The 20,027-nt window shown below is 64.4% G+C and overlaps 4 protein-coding genes across 6 annotated transcripts in view; 3 read left to right on the plus strand and 1 right to left on the minus strand.

Annotated features, from left to right (window-relative positions):
• DIS3L2 (DIS3 like 3'-5' exoribonuclease 2) overlaps nt 1–630 on the plus strand; it is a 193,903-nt gene extending 193,273 nt beyond the window's left edge. For all 3 annotated transcript variants that reach the window (XM_074590908.1, XM_074590909.1, XM_074590910.1), the window contains one exon: nt 81–630. In XM_074590908.1, coding sequence (XP_074447009.1) covers nt 81–179 — 99 coding nt within the window. In that variant the 3' untranslated portion in view covers nt 180–630. The remainder of the gene's footprint in view (nt 1–80) is intronic.
• Nucleotides 631–1,548: 918 nt separating this feature from the next.
• LOC141744704 (intestinal-type alkaline phosphatase-like) lies at nt 1,549–5,359 on the plus strand. The gene is made up of 11 exons (XM_074591243.1): nt 1,549–1,629; nt 2,652–2,760; nt 2,946–3,061; nt 3,133–3,307; nt 3,412–3,584; nt 3,658–3,792; nt 3,871–3,940; nt 4,063–4,195; nt 4,310–4,503; nt 4,635–4,751; nt 4,975–5,359. Exons 1-11 carry the CDS (start codon nt 1,549–1,551, stop codon nt 5,259–5,261), a joined length of 1,590 nt encoding a protein of 529 aa, XP_074447344.1. The 3' UTR covers nt 5,262–5,359.
• Nucleotides 5,360–6,099: 740 nt separating this feature from the next.
• Nucleotides 6,100–9,329, plus strand: LOC141744582 (intestinal-type alkaline phosphatase-like). The gene is made up of 11 exons (XM_074590852.1): nt 6,100–6,181; nt 6,705–6,821; nt 6,935–7,050; nt 7,299–7,473; nt 7,642–7,814; nt 7,903–8,037; nt 8,125–8,197; nt 8,283–8,417; nt 8,538–8,729; nt 8,869–8,979; nt 9,067–9,329. The coding sequence occupies exons 1-11, from the start codon at nt 6,100–6,102 to the stop codon at nt 9,327–9,329; spliced, it is 1,572 nt and encodes a 523-aa protein (XP_074446953.1).
• A 283-nt stretch (nt 9,330–9,612) lies between these two features.
• On the minus strand, nt 9,613–18,714 carry ECEL1 (endothelin converting enzyme like 1). Its single transcript, XM_074590851.1, has 17 exons — nt 17,825–18,714; nt 15,749–15,817; nt 15,475–15,585; nt 14,823–14,915; nt 14,446–14,570; nt 13,802–14,024; nt 13,550–13,648; nt 13,387–13,461; nt 12,788–12,891; nt 12,514–12,572; nt 12,302–12,353; nt 12,055–12,122; nt 11,807–11,931; nt 11,495–11,560; nt 11,195–11,290; nt 10,590–10,666; nt 9,613–10,354 (listed from the first exon to the last, which is right to left on the minus strand). The coding sequence occupies exons 1-17, from the start codon at nt 18,566–18,568 to the stop codon at nt 10,255–10,257; spliced, it is 2,286 nt and encodes a 761-aa protein (XP_074446952.1). The 5' UTR covers nt 18,569–18,714; the 3' UTR covers nt 9,613–10,254.
• Nucleotides 18,715–20,027: the final 1,313 nt, after the last annotated feature.

The raw sequence follows: 20,027 nt of genomic DNA on the forward strand, positions 1-20,027 counted from the left end.
TGGCTCTAAGCAAATCCTGATGTGATGCCAAGCCACCTGAAAAACCCTCTTTCTCTGTGTCTTTCTCTCCCTTGCTGAAGGTGATCACCATTTTCACGCTGGTGGAGGTCGTGCTGACATCGGACGGGGTCCCGCTCAAGTACAGCGCCCTGCTCAAGAGACCGAGCTCGGAGAAGTGAGCGCCCCGGGCTGTGCGTGCTCCCCGCTGCCCACACTTGCTCATCCCAGGCCCTGCACCGGCACCCGCCGGGGACGGAGGGGACCCACAAGGAGTTTGGGGTTTTGAGTTTTACAAATGATGCCATTTTGTTTCTGCTCTGGATTTTAACTCCGGCTGGGAGCGGGGCTCAGGGCTTGAGCCTGCCCCAAGCAGAGCATTTGGACTCTCGGATATTTTTAGCCTGATGCTGATTTTTTTTTTTTTAAGGCAGTGGTGTCCGTCCCCAGCCCTCGGGTGGCTGTGGTGAGGGCCAAGTGCGGACACGTCTCCCCAGGAGCGGAGAGGGGCTGGCTCCACCATCCCAGGTGGGATGTGATGGGATGCGTCTGTGGGGCCGTGCAGGAGGGTTTCTTGCAGGGTTATGTGTCGTGTAATAAAAGCTGGGTCAGCAGCTGCGTGGGGGGCTTGTACAGGTTTTGTTTTGTCTCCTCTGCATTCCACAGGCTGGGAATCCCAGCAATAACTCATCTCCCAGGCAGCCCCGTGCCTTCCCCTGCCTGCCGCTTCCCGGGCGTTGTGAAATCCAAGTGGCCTCTCTGCCTCCCCTGGCCGGGGAGTCACCAGGTGTTTGCTCCAGCCCCTCACCCTGCGCAGGGACCCTGCAGCCCCGTGTCCTTGCTTCTCCCTGCCGCTCAGGAGAGTGTCCAGCCCCTCACGGACTGACCAGCCCCTTTTGCAGCCTCCAGGCACCTCTGCCTGTCCCCATGTCCCCCACCCGTGCCCTGCCTCTGGGGACATGAGCTGCTCCAGCAGTCTCCACTTACCCCTACGGGGATGGGGCAGCCATGAGTGGTGGCTGGTGGAGGGATTGACGTCCACTGAGGAGTGGATGCGTCATGCCAGGCAAGGAGGGGGCCCTGCTTTGCTCTGCCTCATCAGTGGTGACAGATGTGGCCCTGGCATGGACACATCTGCCCTTTGCAGGAGCCAGGAGCTGGCTGAACCCGGGCTGCTCAGAATGGGGGATTGAGCCCTGGAATGGGACAGGGCTGGGGACAACGTGCTCCCCAGGAGCTGGCAAGCTGTGGAAGCCATCAGGGTCACCTGCAGTACCCAAGGGTTGTGCTGCTAGTGGTGTCCTTCCAGATGGCCTGGTGCAACCACATGTGGATGCCACCTTCGGATGTGGGAGAGGGTGGAAGCAGCCTGCTCCTCCCTGGGTCTCCTGCTCCTCACCGGGGGCTGGTGACACAGGGCTGTTCCCCACCCGCAGCAGGTACCTCACTGTGTGGGGGTGCGCTGGCACAGGCTGCCCCAGGGCCTGACAGGCAGCGTGGGACTGTGTCCCCTAGGAGAGGGGACCTGAGGACACTGACACCAAAGGCAAGATGTCCTCCCCCTACCTGGTTCGCCTCCTCGGGTTTGTCTCAGTGGAATTAGGTCTAATCCAGCACGGCCCAGCTCAACCTGTCTGCAAAAACAGCACTTTGCCCCGCGCCCTCCCTGCTGCTCCCCGACATCCCACAGGTGCCCCCATGGGAGCTGAGGGCCACCGGGTGCCATGGTCCCCAGAGACGGGCTGGAGGTCTTCCCTCGCTGGTGGGGGGCAGGGATGGCCCCGGGGCGGGGGGCTGGGGGCACTGGGAGGGCCCTGGGCAGGGCTAGGAGATAGTCCCTGAATGTTATCAGCCCATCGGCTCACCTGCGGCGGGGCTCAGCCCTCTGGCGGGACAGGGAAGGGCCATAAAGGGCTGTCCCCTCGCCCTGGACACAAGCGGCATTCGGGATGGGAGCCAGCGTGGACAGCATGGGGCGGCCATTCTGCCCTAGAACCTGCCTTCTCCTCTGCCTCCTCACCCAGCTCATCGCTGCAGCCTCAGGTGACAGGGGACTTGTGGGACAGGGTGGGTAGGAGCCCTTATTGGGGGGCACTGGGGCTGGTGCCACTTCCCTGGGGGTCTCTGGGGACCCTGTCACCTCCCCATGGGATACCAGCAAAGGCAAACCCTACCGGCCACCTCAGGGTGGTTTGAGAGCCCAGCCTTTGCATGGGTTTGTCTTAGCCCCCACCAAAGCAGGTCCTGTCCCTGTGCCCCCCAACCCCACGGCCCCCTCACCCCCTGGCAGTGGCTTTGGGTCAAGCAGCTTGATAGCCGTGGTTGCCCAGACATGGCATACTTGCCACAGGGTGCTGATGCTCGGGCACCTCATCCCCTCTGCCAAGAGGCATGAGGGAATTCCCTGCCAAACTGTGCCTCAGTTTACCCCTCTGCAGATATACCCTGGGCAATCCTGGGGTTGCCAAAGACCAGGCTGATGCCTGAAGGGCTCCCAGCCCCTCCGAGGCCCCCACAGAGGGGACTCAGAGCAGCTAAATGTGCCTTGGGTGGAGATGCCTACCCTGATCCCTGCAGGGGTTGTCCCTGGGGACCCTCAGGGTGCCCAATGCCCCCGCATGCCCCCGCCTCTGCTCTCGCCTCCAGACTCTGAGAAGACCCCGAGCTACTGGAACGAAGGGGCCAGGAGGAGTCTGGAGTTGGCCCTGGCATTGCAGCCAGCGGCACGGCGGGCCAAAAACATCATTCTCTTCATGGGTGATGGTGAGTCCCCTGGGTCCCAACCAGGCCCCGCAGCTCCACAGCAGCCAGGGGACATGGCTCATGGCTGGTGAGATGGGGCTCGTGCAGGTCCCTTCTTCCCCAGCCAGCCCCGGGCAATGCCTGGGGAGGGCAGGACTGTCCTGGTCCTGGCTCCTTGCCACCCCATAGCTCTACCGTGCCCGCAGGCATGGGGCTGCCTACCATGTCAGCAACTCGGATCTACAAGGGGCAGCTGGCCGGTGGCTCAGGCGAGGAGACCGTCTTGGCCATGGAGACCTTTCCCCACGTGGCCCTGGCCAAGGTGAGTGGGGCGGCACCAGGGCGGCCCTGCTGCCCTTGCCTGAAACCCCACTGATCCCCGCTTGCTTCCAGACCTACACCATCGACCGGCAGGTGCCCGACAGCGCTGGCACGGGCACAGCCTACCTCTGCGGGGTGAAGGCCAATGCCAAGACGCTGGGGCTGAGTGGGGCGGCCGTCTATGGCAAATGCCGCACCTCCTTTGGCAACGAGGTGGACTCCATCCTGCACCGGGCCAGGCTGGCGGGTACGGGGCAGCGGGCAACCCTGTTGGAGAGCCTGGCTTGGCATGGCCACCCCATGCCGTGCAGGGCTGGATGGGCTCCCTGTGAACCCTTGCCTGCGCTGCAGGAAAGTCGGTGGGCATCGTGACGACCACGCGGGTGCAGCACGCGTCTCCCGGGGCAGCCTATGCCCACTCGGCCAGCCGGAGCTGGTACGCCGACACCAACATGCCCAAGGAGGCGTTGCGGGATGGCTGCAAGGACATTGCCTACCAGCTGGTGCACAACACGGACATCAACGTGAGCCGGGGAGCGGGCATGGGAGGGAGGGGACACCGGGGGCCTTGGGAGGGTCTGCTGAGCTCCCCGGCAGGTGATCCTGGGTGGCGGGCGGATGTACATGACTCCCAAGCGGACCCCGGACCCTGAGTACCCTGAGGACCCAGCTCAGAATGGCACCAGGAAGGACGGAGTGGACTTGATTGCTGAATGGCTGAGTGCCAAGCAGGTACTGTGCGGGGCGGAGGGGACGTGATGCCAGGCATGCGGCACATGCCGTTGGCACTGGCTCTGTTCTCGCTGGCAGGGCGCCCGCTACGTCTGGGACAAGAAGGGCCTGGACACGGTCGAGGATGATTCCGTGAGCCACCTGATGGGTAAGAGCACCACTGCCTGCACCACTGGCAATGCCTCCTCCTCCTCCCTGCTCTGGGGGTGCAGTAAGGGACACGAAGTGGCCCCAGTGTGGACCCCCCCCCCTCCCGCCCCATTCCCCCAGGTCTCTTTGAGCCCAAGGACATGAAGTATGAGCTGAACCGCAACGCCTCCACCGACCCTTCCATCGTGGAGATGACAGAAAAGGCCATTCGCATCCTGCGCAGGAACCCCAATGGCTTCTTCCTCTTCGTGGAAGATGAGTAGCCCCAGGCGGGCAGCGTGGCTGGGGCTGGGGTGGGAGGCAGGTCCTGGGAGCGGGTGGGCATCCCAGGGGACCAGGGAGAGGGTGACGGCCGCATTCCCCATGCAGGTGGCAAGATTGACCATGGCCACCACAGTGGCCGGGCCAAGCAGGCACTGATGGAAGCCGTCATGCTGGACCAGGCGGTGGCACGGGCAGGCGAGCTCACCTCCCCCTCTGACACCTTGACCGTGGTGACGGCCGATCACTCCCATGTCTTCACCTTTGGGGGCAACACTCTACGTGGCAACTCCATCTTGGGTGTGCCTCAGGGAGGGGCGGTGAGCGTCCCTGTTCCCACCTCCCCCTTTTGCTCCCACCTGGCCAAGACAGGGAGCTGGGGAGAGGTACCTGGATGGGACAGGGGGTGACAATGCTTATCCTTGCGCCAGGGCTGGCCCCCAAGAAAGCCAAGGACAAGCGAGCCTATACCAGCATCCTCTATGGCAATGGCCCTGGCTACAGCATCCGTGACGGGGCCCGCCCAGCCGCCAGCCTCCCGGCCGCAGGTAGGAGCCTGCTCGGGGTGGGATGGGGACACAGGGTGGCTGGGGACAGCATCCCATGGGCATGGCCACTGGGGCTGCACAGGGTCCCAGTGCCACCACGCAGCTCGGGAGTCACTTGGGCAGGAGACACCCCGACATCAGGGTGATGGGAGCTGCCCCCCCATCCCTGTGACGGGTAGGGGAGCCTGCTGCCCCCAGCCCCATTTCTCCTGCCCCCCTGCAGAGGACAAGGACTACAGGCAGCAGGCAGCCGTGCCCCTGGAGTCGGAGACCCACAGCGGGGAGGACGTGGTGGTGCTGGCCCAGGGCCCCATGGCCCACCTCTTCCACGGGGTGCAGGAGCAGCACTATATCGCCCACGCCATGGCCTACGCCGCCTGCATCGAGCCCTACGCCACCGAGCCGGGGTGCGGGGCAGCCCGCAGGGCCTCCCATGGCACCCAGTGCTCCCCACAGCCCCTGCTCGCCCTCCTGGCCCTCTGCGTGGCTGCCCACATGGTGGGGGGCTGAGAGCCCCCAGACAAGCCCTGCTTCAACCCAGGCTGCCTGGCTCCCCACGAGCTGCCCCCAGACGCCCCATCGAGGGTTTTGGCAGCCGGGTCCCCACTGTGCCCAGGATCAAAGGATGCAATAAAACACATGTTGTTCATCTCCATCTGCTGTGTGAGGGTTTGCAGTGGTGGTCGCCTCCTAAGACACTGCCCCGTGCCTCAGTTTCCCCAGGTGGTTGCAGCTCCTAGTTCCCCCCCACCGGAGGCACTGGGGTGAAGGAGGTGATGAAACGAGGGTGAGGCCGCTGAGGCCGTGTCCACCCCAGTTTTACCAGGCTGGGGCACAGTATGCAAGGGCTGGTACCTTCCCGGCAAAGGTTGAGCAAGAAGCGGCATTTTAGTCCGGACCAGTGGATTTATTGCTCAAGAAAGTGCTGGGCAAAGAGCAGGACTGCTCAGTCCATGAGTGACCCCCAGGTGCTCCCAATACCTCTGTTGCCCCAGGTCCGATGCTCAGCGCTGACGGTGGCTCCTGGGCCAGGGCATTCCCCCCCTGCCCAGCACCACAGCACCACAGCTGGGGTGGGCAACGACACGTGCCAGGCACTGCCCATCACCTCACCCCCTGCATCCGCGCCCCAAGCCTGCCCCAGCAGCAATAAGGTGGTGGTGTCAAGGAGGTGCCTGCAGCCCATCCCCGTGGCCTTTGTGCCGGCTGCACGGCAGGACGCCAGGCTATCGGATGTGTGCTGAACCCCTCTGCACACCCCACAAGGGCTGGTCCTGGTCCAAAGTCCCTCCCCAGACCTGCTAGAGCTGCAGACGCTGTCAGCGGCGTTGGGCTACCGGATCTCACCATGCAACCCCTGGCACCCCTCACCCTCTGCCTGGGGCTCTGGGCAGGACTCTGGGCAGGACTCAGCGCTGCTGTCATCCCAGGTGGGGAAAAGGATGGGGACGGGTGCCCGGCTGGTTGCAGTGGGTGCCCAGGGAAGCAGGGCACCCAGCAGGGAACCAGCCTGGCTGGCCACAGGGAGGGCTCGGGGGTGGAGAAAGGGCTGCCCAGCTCTGCAAGGGTTGATGGGGTTTATTCCATCTTCTGGGGACCTTGAGACAGTTTTCCCTTCTGGGTTCCTGTTTGCTTCTGGGCTGGGGGGGTTGGGGAAAGCGCCTGTATCCTCCCCCCTCCATGGATGTGGCCCCATCACACCTGCCAGGTAGTTCCCCCCACCATGTCCCTTTTTGCTGCCCCCTCCTTCCCTGCCCCAGGACCCACAGGCAGGGCGGTGGATGTAAGCCCATGTGGCCTTTCACCACCCCAAAGACCACCCTGATTCGCTTGGTCTGTGTCAGTGAAGGTCCCAGCATGGGGATGCGCAGGGAGCGGGTACCCCAGGGATGCGGGTACCCCAGGGATGCGGGTGCTGGTGATCTGGGACTGATGGGTGCTGCCCTGTCCCAGCGGAGGAAGAGAAGCCATCCTTCTGGAACAACCAGGCAGCTGCAGCCATCGAGGCTTCCTACAATATCCAGCCCAGGATAAGCAAAGCCAAAAACCTCATCCTCTTCCTCGGCGATGGTGAGTCCCACTGGCACACCCAGCAGGCAGGCTGGCATCACTGCTGCCCTACGGAGTTCGGTGCAGGCAGGGCACACAGTCCGGAGGGTGACCGGGACTCTGTCTTCACCCAGGCTTCGGGATCCCCACCATCACAGCCACTCGCATCCTAAAGGGGCAGCAGCAGGGGAAGCTGGGCCCTGAGACCCCCCTCGCCCTGGATGCTTTCCCCTATGTGGCTCTCTCCAAGGTAAATCCCTGCTACGCTGGGCACGGGGCCAGGGTGATGCTGGGCACGGGGCCAGGGTGATGCCCATGGGGCTGCTGGCACAGAAGCACCCTGGGGATGCGCGTATGAGTTGCACGGGTTCCCTGCCTGACCCACGCTTGCCCTCAGGCATGTGATCGCTCATGGCAAGAAGTGCTGGGGAGGGGGCAACCCTCTGGGTGCCTCTGCCAGCCGCCCCCTGCCCTGAGCCTGGTGCGTGTCCTTGGCAGACGTACAACGTGGACCGTCAGGTCCCTGACAGCGCGGGGACGGCCACAGCCTACCTCTGCGGCGTGAAGGGCAACTACCAGACGATAGGGCTGAGCGCGGCTGCCCGCTACTCGCAGTGCAACACCACACAGGGCAACGAGGTGATCTCAGTGCTGGAGCGAGCCCGCAAAGAGGGTAATGGGGGAGCATGGGGCAGCAGGGCTGGGGGGGACCCTGCAGGGGCACGGGGCATCAAGCTGGGGCTGCCTCCCTTCCCACCAGCATCCCAGGGCTCGATGGTGGGGGACCCTGTGCCCCCACCGGTTGCCTTTCATGGACCCTGATGAGTGGGGGGGGTGGCAGGGAAGGCGGTGGGTATCGTGACAACGACGCGGGTGCAGCACGCATCGCCCTCGGGGACCTATGCCCATGTGGTGAACCGCGAGTGGTACGCGGATGCCAGCATGCCCAAGGAAGCCCGCGACGAGGGCTGCAAGGACATCGCCTGGCAGCTGGTCCACAACGTCGACATCAATGTGAGCAACCATGCATGGGGGGGGAGGCAAGGGCAGACACCCCCCCCAGGCACCCCTGCTAACGCTGTGCCCATCTCATCCCCTCCAGGTGATCCTGGGGGGCGGTCGGAAATACATGACCCCCGCGGGGACACTGGACCCTGAGTATCCCACCTACCCATCAGAGAAAGGGATACGCGAGGATGGCAATAACCTCATAGACATGTGGCTGAAAGCACGGCCGGTAGGTGACATGAGGCGGGATGGTTCTCTGCCCACCACCCCCAGGCACAGACCAGGCCCCCATTGACCCTGTGGGATTTGCCCGCAGGGTGCCCGCTATGTCTGGAACAGGATGCAGATGCTGGAGGCTGCTGCTGACCCCAACGTGAATTATTTGATGGGTAACAAACTTCCCACACGCCACAACCTGGCAGGCACCAGGACATATGGAGGCACTGAGGCTGTCCCCAACGTGTCCCCTCCCAGGTCTCTTTGAACCCGCGGACATGAAGTATAACCTGGTGCGCAACACCACCCTGGACCCATCGCTCACCGAGATGGTGGAGGCGGCCATCACCATCCTGAACAGGAACCCCAACGGCTTCTATCTCTTCGTGGAAGGTAATCTGGGGCTGGTGCCCCTGAGGCAGGGCAAGAGGGGAGGTCCCACATCCTGGGGTGGGGCTAGGAGTTGGGGGTGCTGCCCTCAGTCCCCAACCCACTGTGGGTGCCTGCCTGCAGGTGGCAGAATTGACCATGGCCACCACGATGGTGAAGCCCATAAGGCACTGACAGAGGCAGTGGAGTTCGACTGGGCCATCAAGCGGGCGGGCGAGCTGACAGACGAGGCGCAGACCCTCACCGTCATCACTGCTGACCACTCGCACGTCTTCTCCTTCGGCGGCTACACCCTGCGCGGCTCCTCCATCTTCGGTAGGGCTCTGCCCAGCCACCAAGAGTGGGGCATGGCCCCATGCTGGGTGCTGCCAGCCCCAGGGCACCCCAGCTGTGGCCAGAGGGGTGATATGGGGATTTCTTGGCTGATGTCCCCCCTCTGCCACCTCCTTCCCAGGTGTGGCCCCCAGCAAAGCTACTGACAAGAAGAACTACACGTCCATCCTCTATGGGAACGGGCCAGGTTACCCAGGAGGTGTCCGGAAAGATGTGGACGATGACATAGCTGGTGAGGGCACAGGGACCATGGCCAGGTGGAGGGATGGGGCTGGGGGCCAGCGCTGCCCCCCCTCACCCCTTTCTTCCTCCTCCCCAGGGCAGTACGACTACAAGCAGCAGGCGGCCGTGCCCCTCAGCTCAGAGACCCATGGTGGCGAGGACGTGGCCATCCTGGCCAAGGGCCCCATGGCCCACCTCTTCCACGGGGTGCAGGAGCAGACCTACGTGGCCCACGCCATGGCCTACGCCGCCTGCATCGAGCCCTACACCTCCTGCCGCCAGCGGGACTCTGCCCCTGGCACCCGCGCCACCCCTCTGGCCCTGCTCCTGCCCACCCTCCTCCTGCCCCTCTTCCACTGACCCCACGGCCCTGGGGCACCCCACGGGTACTGCCGGACCCACATCCCCCCCTCCCCACGGCTGCGGCACGCGTAGGTGGCCAGCAGCTCTTTGGAGCATCCCTAGTCCAGATGTGGCAGCCGTGGGGCACCGAATTCCAGGTGCAGGGGTGCCCTGTGCCAGCCGCAGGGGTGCTCGGTGGTTAGTAAACGTGGTGTGTGGTGGTTCCCATGCCGTGCAGGCAGAGTTGGGGGTGCTGCCTGCTGCTGCCCGTCCCCCGGCCACAGCACCTTGCAGCCACCCGGCATATCCAGCGCTTTATTGACCAGAAAGAGCAGCGAAAAATACAGCGGGCGTCCGTGTCCCTGTGCTCCCGGGGCAGGCTGGCATCGCTCACCCCGAGCCCTGCTGGCTGTGCCCACCCGCCGGCAGGGCTGATGCGGGGACAGGATGGGGCTGGCACAGTGGGGTGCTGGGGAGGGCACTGCGTAGGGGGGGTTTTGGCATGGGGCAGCCCCACAGCGTCTCTTGTTCACTCCCCCTGTCTCAACCAGCATTGGGCTGGATGTGGTAGGGTGAAAGGCTGGGTGAAAGGTTTGGGGTGGGTGGACAGGCGAAGGGGTACAGGGTAGCCTGGGGGGTGCCCTACATCACCTCATTCCTCCATGGGGACCCCCAGTTCGCAGGGCAGAGAGTAGGAAGGGGATGGACAGGAGGCCGCTGCCTCTGGGCTGGGGCTCGTGCCCACCCCAAGTGTCTCCCCGCTGCCCCCACCCCCCCAGCAGGTGCCTGTCTTCGGGGGAGCGACCCCCTGCATCACCCGGGGGTGCCCCCTTTGCCTGGAGGGTAGGAGGGGGAGACAGGAGGAGGTGGGGAGCAGGCACAGGGTGGCACACAGGGCAGGGGTGGGGATGGGGGGTGCCAGCCTGCCGGGGTGGGATCAGCCTCACCACACTGAGCACTTGTGCGCCGGGTTCATGGGCGAGTTCTTGGGGCAGTGGAAAACCCGTCCGAACTCCTCGAACTGCGAAACGCTGCCCAGGACCCTGCCAGGAGAGAGGAGCAACTCAGAGTTGGGTGCGCACACACACACACTCCCCCGCCACCGCTGCCATGCACCCCACTCGGGACACCCACTCACCCCAGCAGCACCCCATCCCCTGCCCCAGGGATGCCCACCCAGAGCCTTCTGGCGCCCACCCCACTTTGCACGGCACTGCCAGACGTGGGGAAGGCTGGCACTTGCCGTGCCCCCCACCCCGATTTCAGGGCCACCGGTACCTGTAGTGCTCTGGGGCGTGCTTGTCCGTCAGCACCTGCAGGTAGATGGACTGGGATCGCCGCTTGATGCACCAGTTCTGCGGGGGTGAAACATTCCCGTGGGTGAGCTGGATGGGGCACCCCATGTCCTGGCACCCACCGGGGCCCATGGGGTCGTGGTACCCACCAAGGCACAACGGTTCCTCTCTCTGCCGGGGGATGGGGGCAGCGATGCCCTGGTTGCGCTTGTTATTGGAGGGTCTCCTGGGAGACCATGTGGGGTATAGGTGGGTTGGGAATTGAGCACAGGGGCACGTTTGTTATTGTAGGGTCTCCTAGGGGAGTGGGCTGCCTGGCTGTAGGGTCTCCTAGGAGTTCAGGGTCATGTGCATTTGCTGCTGCGGGATCTCTGGAGGTGATGGGGGGGGCACACATTTGTTATTGTAGGGTCCCCAGGAGCCCCAACCCTGACCCCAGGACCTGCTGATGGGGCCAAGCCCAACTCCTGGCCATGGGCACTCGGTCTGGCACAGCACCTGCCCCATCCCTCAGGGCCACCGGTGCCACACTGGGTGACCCCCCCCACCGCCCAGCACATGCCATGTGTGGGGAGGGCAGGGGCTCACCTGGGCGAAGGCGATGAAGAAGAGCTGGTCGTGGGTGTATTTCAGGTGGTGCAAGGGGTGTTCGGGGCCGTGCTCCCGCACCCACTTCTGGTAGGCCTGGAGAACAAGGGGTGCCCTCAGCACAGCTTGGGTGCCCCCCCAAGACCTGCCCCGAGCCTCCCCCCAGCAACCAGCAAGCTGGATCAGGCTCGCAAGACAGGGCTGGGGATCTCCTGGTCCCCCCCCGCAGTGGGGATGGCATCAGCAGCTGCCCCATGGCCCTGCCGAGGGTGTGACACCCCAGGGTGGGGGGACACTTACATAGTAGGCGAGTTTGAGCCCCCCCATGTCAGCGATGTTCTCTCCCAGGGTGTGTTTGCCATTCACCTGCCGAGAAAGACACGGAGTCAGCGGAGGTGCTCCCCCGCCAGCCAGGCATCCCCCCATCCCCACCCTGGCACCAAGGCCGTGCCTCAGTTTCCCCCACCCAGTGCCCAGCTGGGATGTGATGAGTTGTCAGGTCTCAGGGCTAGGCAGGGCAGAGCCATGCTCTCCTGTGGGCACGAAGCAGTAGGGACGTCCCCACGGGGCAGCGTGTGCCCAGGCATTGCCTGGCGGGTGAGGGGGTCTCACCCGCTGGTTGTAGACAGTGAAGTTGTCGTAGAGGTTGACGATACACTGTGCCTTCTTCAGGAACTTGCTGTACGACCGCTCTGTCCACCAGTGTACCAGGTTCCCGTGCCGGTCGTACTGTCCCCCTGACAAGGCAACCGCCACCACCAGTAGTCCCGAGGGACCCAGGCATCCTGCACCCCCCCAGCCTGGCTGCCCCTCACCCACCCACCTCCTGCCCCGGCATGGGGTGTGGGGGGGTCACTCACCCCAGTCATCGTAGCCATGGGTCAGCTCGTGCCCGATGATGGTGCCGATCCCACCGTAGTTCAGAGACCTGTTACGGAGGAGAGCAAAGGTGAGCGAGTGGAGGGCACGGTGTTGGCAGGGATGGAGGTGACCCCAGGACCAGGCACCCCCATCCCCTGCCCTGGCACCCCCCCCCCCATGCCACTCTCCCCACCCCCTGCCCGGACACCGCCCCGCCCCTGCCCCGTACCCCAGCCCCACACTCACTGCGGGAACTCAGGGTCGTAGAGAGTGGGCTGCAGGATGCCGGCGGGGAACACTGGGGACACAGGAGAGCATTGCAGTTGGTGCGGCCACCCTGTCCCATACCCACCTGTAGCATCACCAAGGGACCCTGCACTGTGCCCCCCACCTCAGACCCTCCCCACACCCCCGGTCCCAGGGGGGTGAGCCTGGGGAGGGGCCGGGCAATGCCTCACCCATCTGGTTCTTGTTGGGCAGGTAGTAGGCATTCAGCGCCTGGGGAGGCAGCAGCCACCTGCAAGGAGAGACAGCGGTGCCACGCTGTGGGGGCACCAAGGAACACAGAAATGCCACCCCCTTGCACAGCTGGGGGATCAGAGGGGCATTCCTGGCTTGCCCTGTGCCCTCCTGCCTACACCCCATGGGGTGCAACCAGGCATGGGGACAGGGGGCATCAGTGGGGCCATGCTGTCCACCGCCATGCTCCCGCTGGGCCAAGGGGATACCCACGCAGATTTGTCCACCTCCTGCCGGATCTTCTTCACCGAGAGCCTGATGCCGAAGGCAATGCTGTTGAGGATGTTCTTGAAGTAGGTCTTCTCGTCCACCTCAAACTGGGAGGGGGCACAGCCACCTCAGGGGGATGTCAGCTCCAAGTGCCATCCCCAAGAGTGTGGGGAGCAGGGCTGGGGCATCCTCCCACCCCCGTGAGCCTTGGGGACTGAGGGTGTGGGGTTGTGGCCACGGGCTAGATGTGTCTTCACGTCCTGTTCCGTGTGCCCATGTGGGTGGCTGCATATCTGTCACCTCTGTGGAGTCCCTGGGCCATGCAGAGTTAGGAGCATCCCCAACCCTTGCTGAGGAAGGGGGTAAGCCCTGGGCAGGGTGTGATGTGGGGAAGGGGACATCATCTGAGACCCCAGGGACATCATGGTACTGCCCGTGTGGCTGTGGCTATGTGAGTGGTGGGCACAACAAGCTCCCAGGAAGTGGCTTGTTTTGAGGTGGCATCTCCCCATCCTGGTCTCTGCAGACCCCGAGGCAGATATAGGGACCATCTCCCCACTCTGTGTGCCCACATTCCCCTGTGGGCCTGGGCCACCCCTTGCCTCATACTCCTTGTCAATGGCCTCTGGCTTCAGCAGGAAATCGGGGTACCCAATCATCACCATCATGTACCGGAGCTGCGGGCAAAGCGAGCGGTGGGATCAGGCCCCCATCCCCCAGGCCATGGTGGAGGTGAGGGCAGGGATCCACACTGAGGGCCACTACCTTGGCCCTGGCCGCTCTCCGCGTCTCCTCGTCCATCCAGTCCAGCTCATCCAGGCGCTGGTCCAGGATGTATTTGATGTCCTCCACCAGCTGCTGCACCTACGGCAGGTCACCGCGGGTCCTGGCATGGCATCCTTACCACCCATCACCCTGCCAGCCAGTCCTCAGGAGGGTGCCAGGTGGTGGCAGGCACCTTGGCAAGGGGACAGGAGGGACACAGTGGCTTCGTGCCCACAGGCATGCATCACCTACCTTGGCTTTGCTGGCGGAGGAGAAGTGCTCCTCAACAAAGAGGGCGCCCAGGGCCATGCCAAAGTGCTTGTTGGCCTGGCTCAGGCAGATCTTGCCCGGCTCGAGCTGCTTCTCATTGCCCTCCATCTCCTTGGAGAGCTCGTGGATGGCGTCGCGGAAGGGGGTGGAGAGATGCTCGCTCAGCACCACCACGATGCGCCACAGCATGTAGTTGTGAAGGATCCTGGTGTTGGGGGGCAGGATCAGGCTCCCCCACTGAGCATGTCCCCAGGCACGCAGGGAGGATGGAGAGTGTGCACCAGGATGGGGACACCCCTGCTTGGGAATCAGGCAGGTCATGAGAGTGACCATGTCCTGTGGGGTCCTGGGGATGGGCTGTCACCATGTCCCTGCTGTGTGATGAGCCTGGTGACCTCTAGCACGAAGTGGGTCTCAGCAGCGGGCCAGGCACAGCCAGGGTGCTGGGGACCCCACAACAGTGACCTCTCCCATGGCTTTTCCAGGAGTCCCCCTGCCCCGCATGACCTACCCAGGATGGGAGTGATGGGGGGGCCAGCCACAGCCACCCTGTGCCCACCCCATTGCCAACCCCCTGCCAGGCTGGGGAAGGTGCTGGGGGCACAGGGGGTGCCAGCCCCCCTCACCTGCTGGGCGTCACACGGATGAGGTCAGACACCTTGTGCATGTAGTCGGTGGCCAGCAGCACCACCTCCTCCTCCTCTGAGAAGTTGTCGTGGAAGATGCGGTCCAGCAAGCGCTTCCACTTGAGCTGCCAGGACAGGCACTGTCAGGGGGGCACAGGGACCCCACCCTCCATGCCACCATGAAGGGAATGCCCTCCAGGCTTTCCAGCATCCCACCACCCCTTCCTGCCTAGAAAAGTGCAGGGTGGATTCATCACCTTCAACTGGACTTACCTGGGGGGGACAATGAGGGCATGGAGCAGGGGGACAGGGACAAGTATGGGGCATAGGGCAGATGGGGGACGTGGGGTGGCAGGATGGGGCCCGGGGGTACTCACCGTGGGGGTGATGCGCTGCAGCTCGCCCAGGGTCACTTTGTGGTACGTGCTGCTGACGTCCCTCCGCACATCATCATACTCGGACACCGTGATCTACAGGGGGTGGGCTGTCACCACCCCACTGCCTGCCTTGGGGGTGGCACAGGGACGGGACACAGCTCCGGGGCAAGAGGGGCTACTGACCCACATCCCTCCCAGCTCCCTGCCCTGGGAACCCTCTGCTGCCAGCAGGGCCCTGAGGGGTGGCCATGGGATCCCCAAGGAGATGAGGTACCCAAAGACTGGGCACATGGGTCCCCCAGAACCCAGACTGGGGTCCCCAAGAGCTGGGCATGGAGTCCTCAGGGGCCTGGAGTGGATTCATAAGGAGTGGACACGGGGGTCCCCAAGGGCTGGAGTGGTTGTCCCAAGGGCTGGGACTGGGGGCTTCTCAAGATGTTGGGGCCGGGGTCCCCGAGGATCTGCCATGGGGTCTTCAAGGGGCTGGAATCCACAAGGAACAGGCATGAAGGTCCCCAAGGGCTGGGAGTGGAGTTTCCCCAAGGGGATTGGGATGGGGTCCCTTAGGACCAGGCATGGAGATCCCCAAAGATCTGCAACCAGGGTGCCCAAGGTCTGGTCAGGGGCAGCCCAGGGCGGGCATCACTCTCACATTGGCAAGGTGCTGCTCCAGCTGCAGGATCTCCTGGGCCTTCTGCTCCACATGCTCGGCCCCCAGGAGGGTGAGCAGCCGCTCCATGAACACCCGGTACGCAGCCAAGATCTGTGCCAAGGGAAGGGATGCTGGGTGCCACCCCGCACTGCCCTGCAGGCACCCCAGCCCCTGGCGCTGCTGGCAGTGGAGTCCCCTCTGTCTGCCACCTGATGCTGGGTGCTGGTCCCTCTCCTGGTGTCCCCATGGCATCAGTGTGCCCCCCTGCCCTCACCTTCTCGCTCTCCTCATCCTGCCCCAGGTAGAGGGTCCGTTCGGGCAGAGTCAGCCCATCCTGGTCAATCTAGGGGGAGAGAGATGGGGGCAGCAGGTGAGCAGAGGGAGGGGGTTGCTGTGCTGGGCAAGGCAGCCCCTCACCTTCCCTCGTATTGCAGGGTGCCCCGGGAGCCATGGGATGGCAGCGCGGTGGGTGAGTCCTGTGCCTCAGTTTCCCTCCTGCTGGAGGATGCTGGAGCTGCAGTGGGCAGCATGCAATGGGCTGGGAGCCCCGGGCAGAGGGTGGGCCACTGCTCCTTGGCCTGATTCATGTCTGGCACACAGACTGCCCCATAGCCTGCCCTATGCTGGCACCACGCTCTGCACCATCCCTGGCCCATGGTGGTCCCACACCTGCCCCCTACTCCTGTGCTGCAGCCCATCCCATGGGGAGCCGCAGGGATGAGCCACGCTGCATGGACACCCCCTACCCTTCACACACCCCCTTCACACAGACACACACACACCCCCACACCCACCCCTCACTATCCTGTCGCCACGGACACAGCCTCTAACACATACACACACCTGAACACACTCGCACATATGTGTACACACACACACACACACACACACACACACACACACCCCGTAACTCACCCCTCATGACACACACTTGTGTATGCTCAGCCCCCCCCACGCATGCACCATCTAGTTTACCCACCCCCCCCATATGCACACACCCCCCCAGACACACGCACAGCCCCCACAAACACACTTTTCTCTCTGGCTCACCCCACACACACTCTGTATCCCACCCCATCAGCACCCACCCCCCCCCACCCCCCACCCCCAAATTGTGCACAGCCGCAGCGCTGCCCTACGCACCCACAAGCATCCAGAGCCTTTCTCCATAGCTCCCCCCCCATCACCCCCCGTTTTTCTTTCCCACAAGGGCACTGCCACATGTAGAGCTCCCCCCCCGTCACACTCACACCCATCACACACCCGCTCCGCCCCCCCCCAGTCACACCCTGACAGCCTCCCGCCCCTCCCCGCCCCCCAGCCAAGCCCTGACCCCCAGCCCTGGCTGTCACCCCCCACCCCATCACACTGTCACACCTGCACCCTCCCGCCCGGCCCCGCCACCGCCCGCCCTTTCCCTGTGACACACGCTCCCTCTAGCGTACGCACGGGCGGCCCGGCACCCCCGCCCCGCTCCCCCGGCCCCCCCCTACACCTCCCCAGCCCCACCACCTCACAGGGAACGGGGAGGCTCATCCCCACCACTGTGTCCCCCCTCGAGTGCTCCTGCCGTCCCCAACACCTCGGACCCAGCATGCCCACCCCGCTCATACCCACCGTGTCCCTGCTGTGCCCACCCCCAGGTTCCCTCCATGCCCGCCGCCGTGTCCCCACCATACCATTGCTGTGTCCCCGCTGCTGTGCCATCGTCATGGTCCTCTATGCCCATCACTCTGCCCACCATGGTGCCCCCCTCATGCCATTGCTGTGCCCCCACCATGTCCACCACCGCACTCCCACATCCATCAAGGGTGCTTTAGGCTTGGCCACCCAGACAAAGCCCACCCATGCCCTGGTGGCACCACAGGGTGACGGACACAGGCTGGAAGGGTTGGGGAAGGCTGACAAAGTCACGGGCAAATGCCCTGGCACTCTGGCCCAGTGCTGTGGGGCTGACAGTCATCCCCCTGTCACCGCCTCTGTGTACAGATGGCAGCCAGAACGCCAAGGTGAGGGACTTGGCTGCCAACACTCTGGAGGCTCTGGTGCCGTGCTGGGCTGTCCCCAGCACCCAGCTGGGCAGCACTGCCTCACAACTGTCCCCAACCCTACCCTGGAAGTGCCACCCTCACCCTGGGGCAGCCTGACACAGGGGTCCCATGATGGGGAGAAGAAGGGTCCCCAGGGAAAGGGGCAGTTCCCAGCCCGGCTGCTTACTGCAGCCAAGCCCACACACCAGGCAGGCGCCCAGCGCCACCACAACGAGGACAGTGAGTGACATCTGGGGGGGGTGTCATCCGCACAGGCGGGTGGGGGGCGGGAAACAACTCCAGGGACAGGGTGCCCTCACCCGGATGACGTAGCGGGAGGTGTTCCTCTCGTCCAGGCTGACGGTGAGGGAGAAGAGCACAGCAGCACTGTAGACCCCCTGCGTCTTGTAGAGCAGCTCATTGAGGTCCCCACGGCCTGGGGGGGCGTCCCAGCCACCGCACTCCCCAATGACCTCCAACATGGGCCGTGGGCCCAGCCGGTCAATCTCAGCCCGGTCCAGGCATGAGCGGAAAAACTCCTTGACCTTCCTCTCAGCCGAGCTGGGGGCTCGGCGCCGCACGGGGCGGCTCAGCAGCGCCCGCAGCTTGGCCTCGTTCTGCTCAGCGATGGCCCCGATGGTGCCGTACACCAGCTTGTCCTCGGGGATGCCGTGTCGCCGGAGCCAGCCGCCACAGGCAAAGGAGTAGAAGTCCTGGCAGGGGTCGATGGTGGCATCCATGTTGGCGCTGAGGAAGCGGGATGCCCGCAGGAAGGCCTTCTTCTCTTGGCACCCCTCCAGGCAGTAGCTGTCCCCTTCAGCCGCCAGGTACTTGAGGACCAACATGCACGTCAAGATGACGCAGAGCCCCGCAGCGAACACCAGCCCCGAGAGCAGGCAGACCTCCCGGCGGCTCCAGCGCGGCAGCCCCCCCCGGCGCTTCTTGGCCCCAGTGCCCAGCTGGAGGGCGAAGCCATTGGGCAGGGTGCCGCTCTGGTACTTGCTCACGTACTTCACCTCCTGAAACTCATCGTAGTGGGCTGTCAGTGAGTAGGTCTTCTCCATGGCTGGGGATGGGGGTCCCCACAGGCAGCGCAGGTACGGGGGGCTCAGGGCAGGTAGGGGACAGGCTCCGGTACCCCACGGTTCATGCTGGAGCCGTGCCCACTGCAGGGAGGTGGTGGAGGGTGCCCGGGTGAGTCAGGAAGCTCCTAGAAAAGGCAGAGGAGGTGGTTGAGGGGGGTTTGGGGAGGAGCAAGGGGGGATGGTGGTGGGGGGGTGCTTCTTGCCGTCATCGCTGCCTGCATCGCCTGCCTGTGTGCCGCGCTGGTGGCTTGGTGGCAGCTCTACCCCATGGCTGTCCCCTCTGCCAGCCCCTCTGGTGACAGGGCAGGATCCTGCCTGCACAATCCCAGGCAGGTTTCAGCCCTTGGCACTGTTCCATCCCACACACCCCCCACACCTCTACCTAGTGCACCGGCGAGAGCACCCACATCAGGTGGGTGTCCGGGCTGGTCCAGCAAGCCCATCCTCACAAGGCACCATGAGAGTCCTTCCCAGCCTGGGAGGGGTCACAGGGCTACCAATCTCTCTGGGTGTGGTACAGACTGGGGTGAGCAGCTTGAGGAAGAGGGGCTTTGGGGAGATCTGGGAGCTTTGGGGAGATTTGTGGGGGAAGGTGTTGGATTGGGGTGTTGCGGGTTGGGTTGGGTTGTGTGGCCCTGCGTCAGGTTGCATCGCGTTGCACCGTGGTGTTGCATTGTTTCGGGTTGGGTCGTGTTGCATTGCGTTGTGTCAAATTGTGGTGTGGCGCGTGATGTGTGCGCAAAGTTAATTCCAGCCTTGGTGGGGGGGAACCCAGGACCCCATGGACACCTCCGAGCATTTTTCCACCACCACCACCATCCACCCAGCCCCTCTCTGCTGGCTGGTGACCAATGAGCAGGGGTATCTCACAGGGGTGCTGTGCTGGGGAGGAGGGGGTCTGCCCATGGGGAAAGGGGTGTAGGGGCATGGATGGGTTGGGGGGAAGGGCTTCAAAAGGGGCCCCCAACCCTTGCTTGGTGCAGAATGGCATCCAGATTTCCAGGTGGGAGAGGACATGCTGAGGACAAAGAGCTGCTTGGGAGGTAGCTGGTATCCCCGCGGTGGGCCCCCCCCAAGCCCCGCAGCCCCCCTCACCCTCCGCAACTTGGGCAAAGTTGTGCCCCGACGCCGCAGCCCGGCGGTGCCCGTGCCGGGGAGCTGCCGCCGCCGGAAAGTTTGCGGGGCCGGCAGCGGGCACGGCGCGGCTCGGGGGGGCGCAGGGGAGGGCGAGGGGCTGCCCGGGATCCTCAGGGTATGCTACTCGGGATGCTGCCGGGGATGCTCGGGGTGCCCGGGGGACGCTGGCCAGGATTCACAGGGAATGCTGCTCGGGATGCTCGGAGGATGGTGCCCAGGATGCTCGGGAGGTGCTTGCCGGGATGCTCGGGAGATGCTCGGTTGGTACTCGCCGGGATGATACCTGTGGTGCTCGGGGGAT

The sequence above is a fragment of the Larus michahellis genome, chromosome 6, assembly GCF_964199755.1.
Source record: "Larus michahellis chromosome 6, bLarMic1.1, whole genome shotgun sequence".
Classification (NCBI taxonomy): domain Eukaryota; kingdom Metazoa; phylum Chordata; class Aves; order Charadriiformes; family Laridae; genus Larus; species Larus michahellis.

Coding starts and splice junctions, on each gene's coding strand:
- LOC141744704 (XM_074591243.1), top strand. CDS start 1,549: ATGTCCTCCCCCTACCTGGTTCGCCTCCTCGGGTTTGTCTCAGTGGAA. Junction 3,308..3,411: donor GCACCGGGCCAGGCTGGCGG/GTACGGGGCAGC, acceptor CCTGCGCTGCAG/GAAAGTCGGTGGGCATCGTG. Junction 3,793..3,870: donor AATGGCTGAGTGCCAAGCAG/GTACTGTGCGGG, acceptor TCTCGCTGGCAG/GGCGCCCGCTACGTCTGGGA.
- ECEL1 (XM_074590851.1), bottom strand. CDS start 18,568: ATGGAGAAGACCTACTCACTGACAGCCCACTACGATGAGTTTCAGGAG. Junction 13,462..13,549: donor GGAGAGCGGCCAGGGCCAAG/GTAGTGGCCCTC, acceptor CTTTGCCCGCAG/CTCCGGTACATGATGGTGAT. Junction 11,291..11,494: donor GGCTCAAACTCGCCTACTAT/GTAAGTGTCCCC, acceptor CTTGTTCTCCAG/GCCTACCAGAAGTGGGTGCG.
- LOC141744582 (XM_074590852.1), top strand. CDS start 6,100: ATGCAACCCCTGGCACCCCTCACCCTCTGCCTGGGGCTCTGGGCAGGA. Junction 6,182..6,704: donor CAGCGCTGCTGTCATCCCAG/GTGGGGAAAAGG, acceptor GCCCTGTCCCAG/CGGAGGAAGAGAAGCCATCC. Junction 7,474..7,641: donor GGAGCGAGCCCGCAAAGAGG/GTAATGGGGGAG, acceptor GGGGGGTGGCAG/GGAAGGCGGTGGGTATCGTG.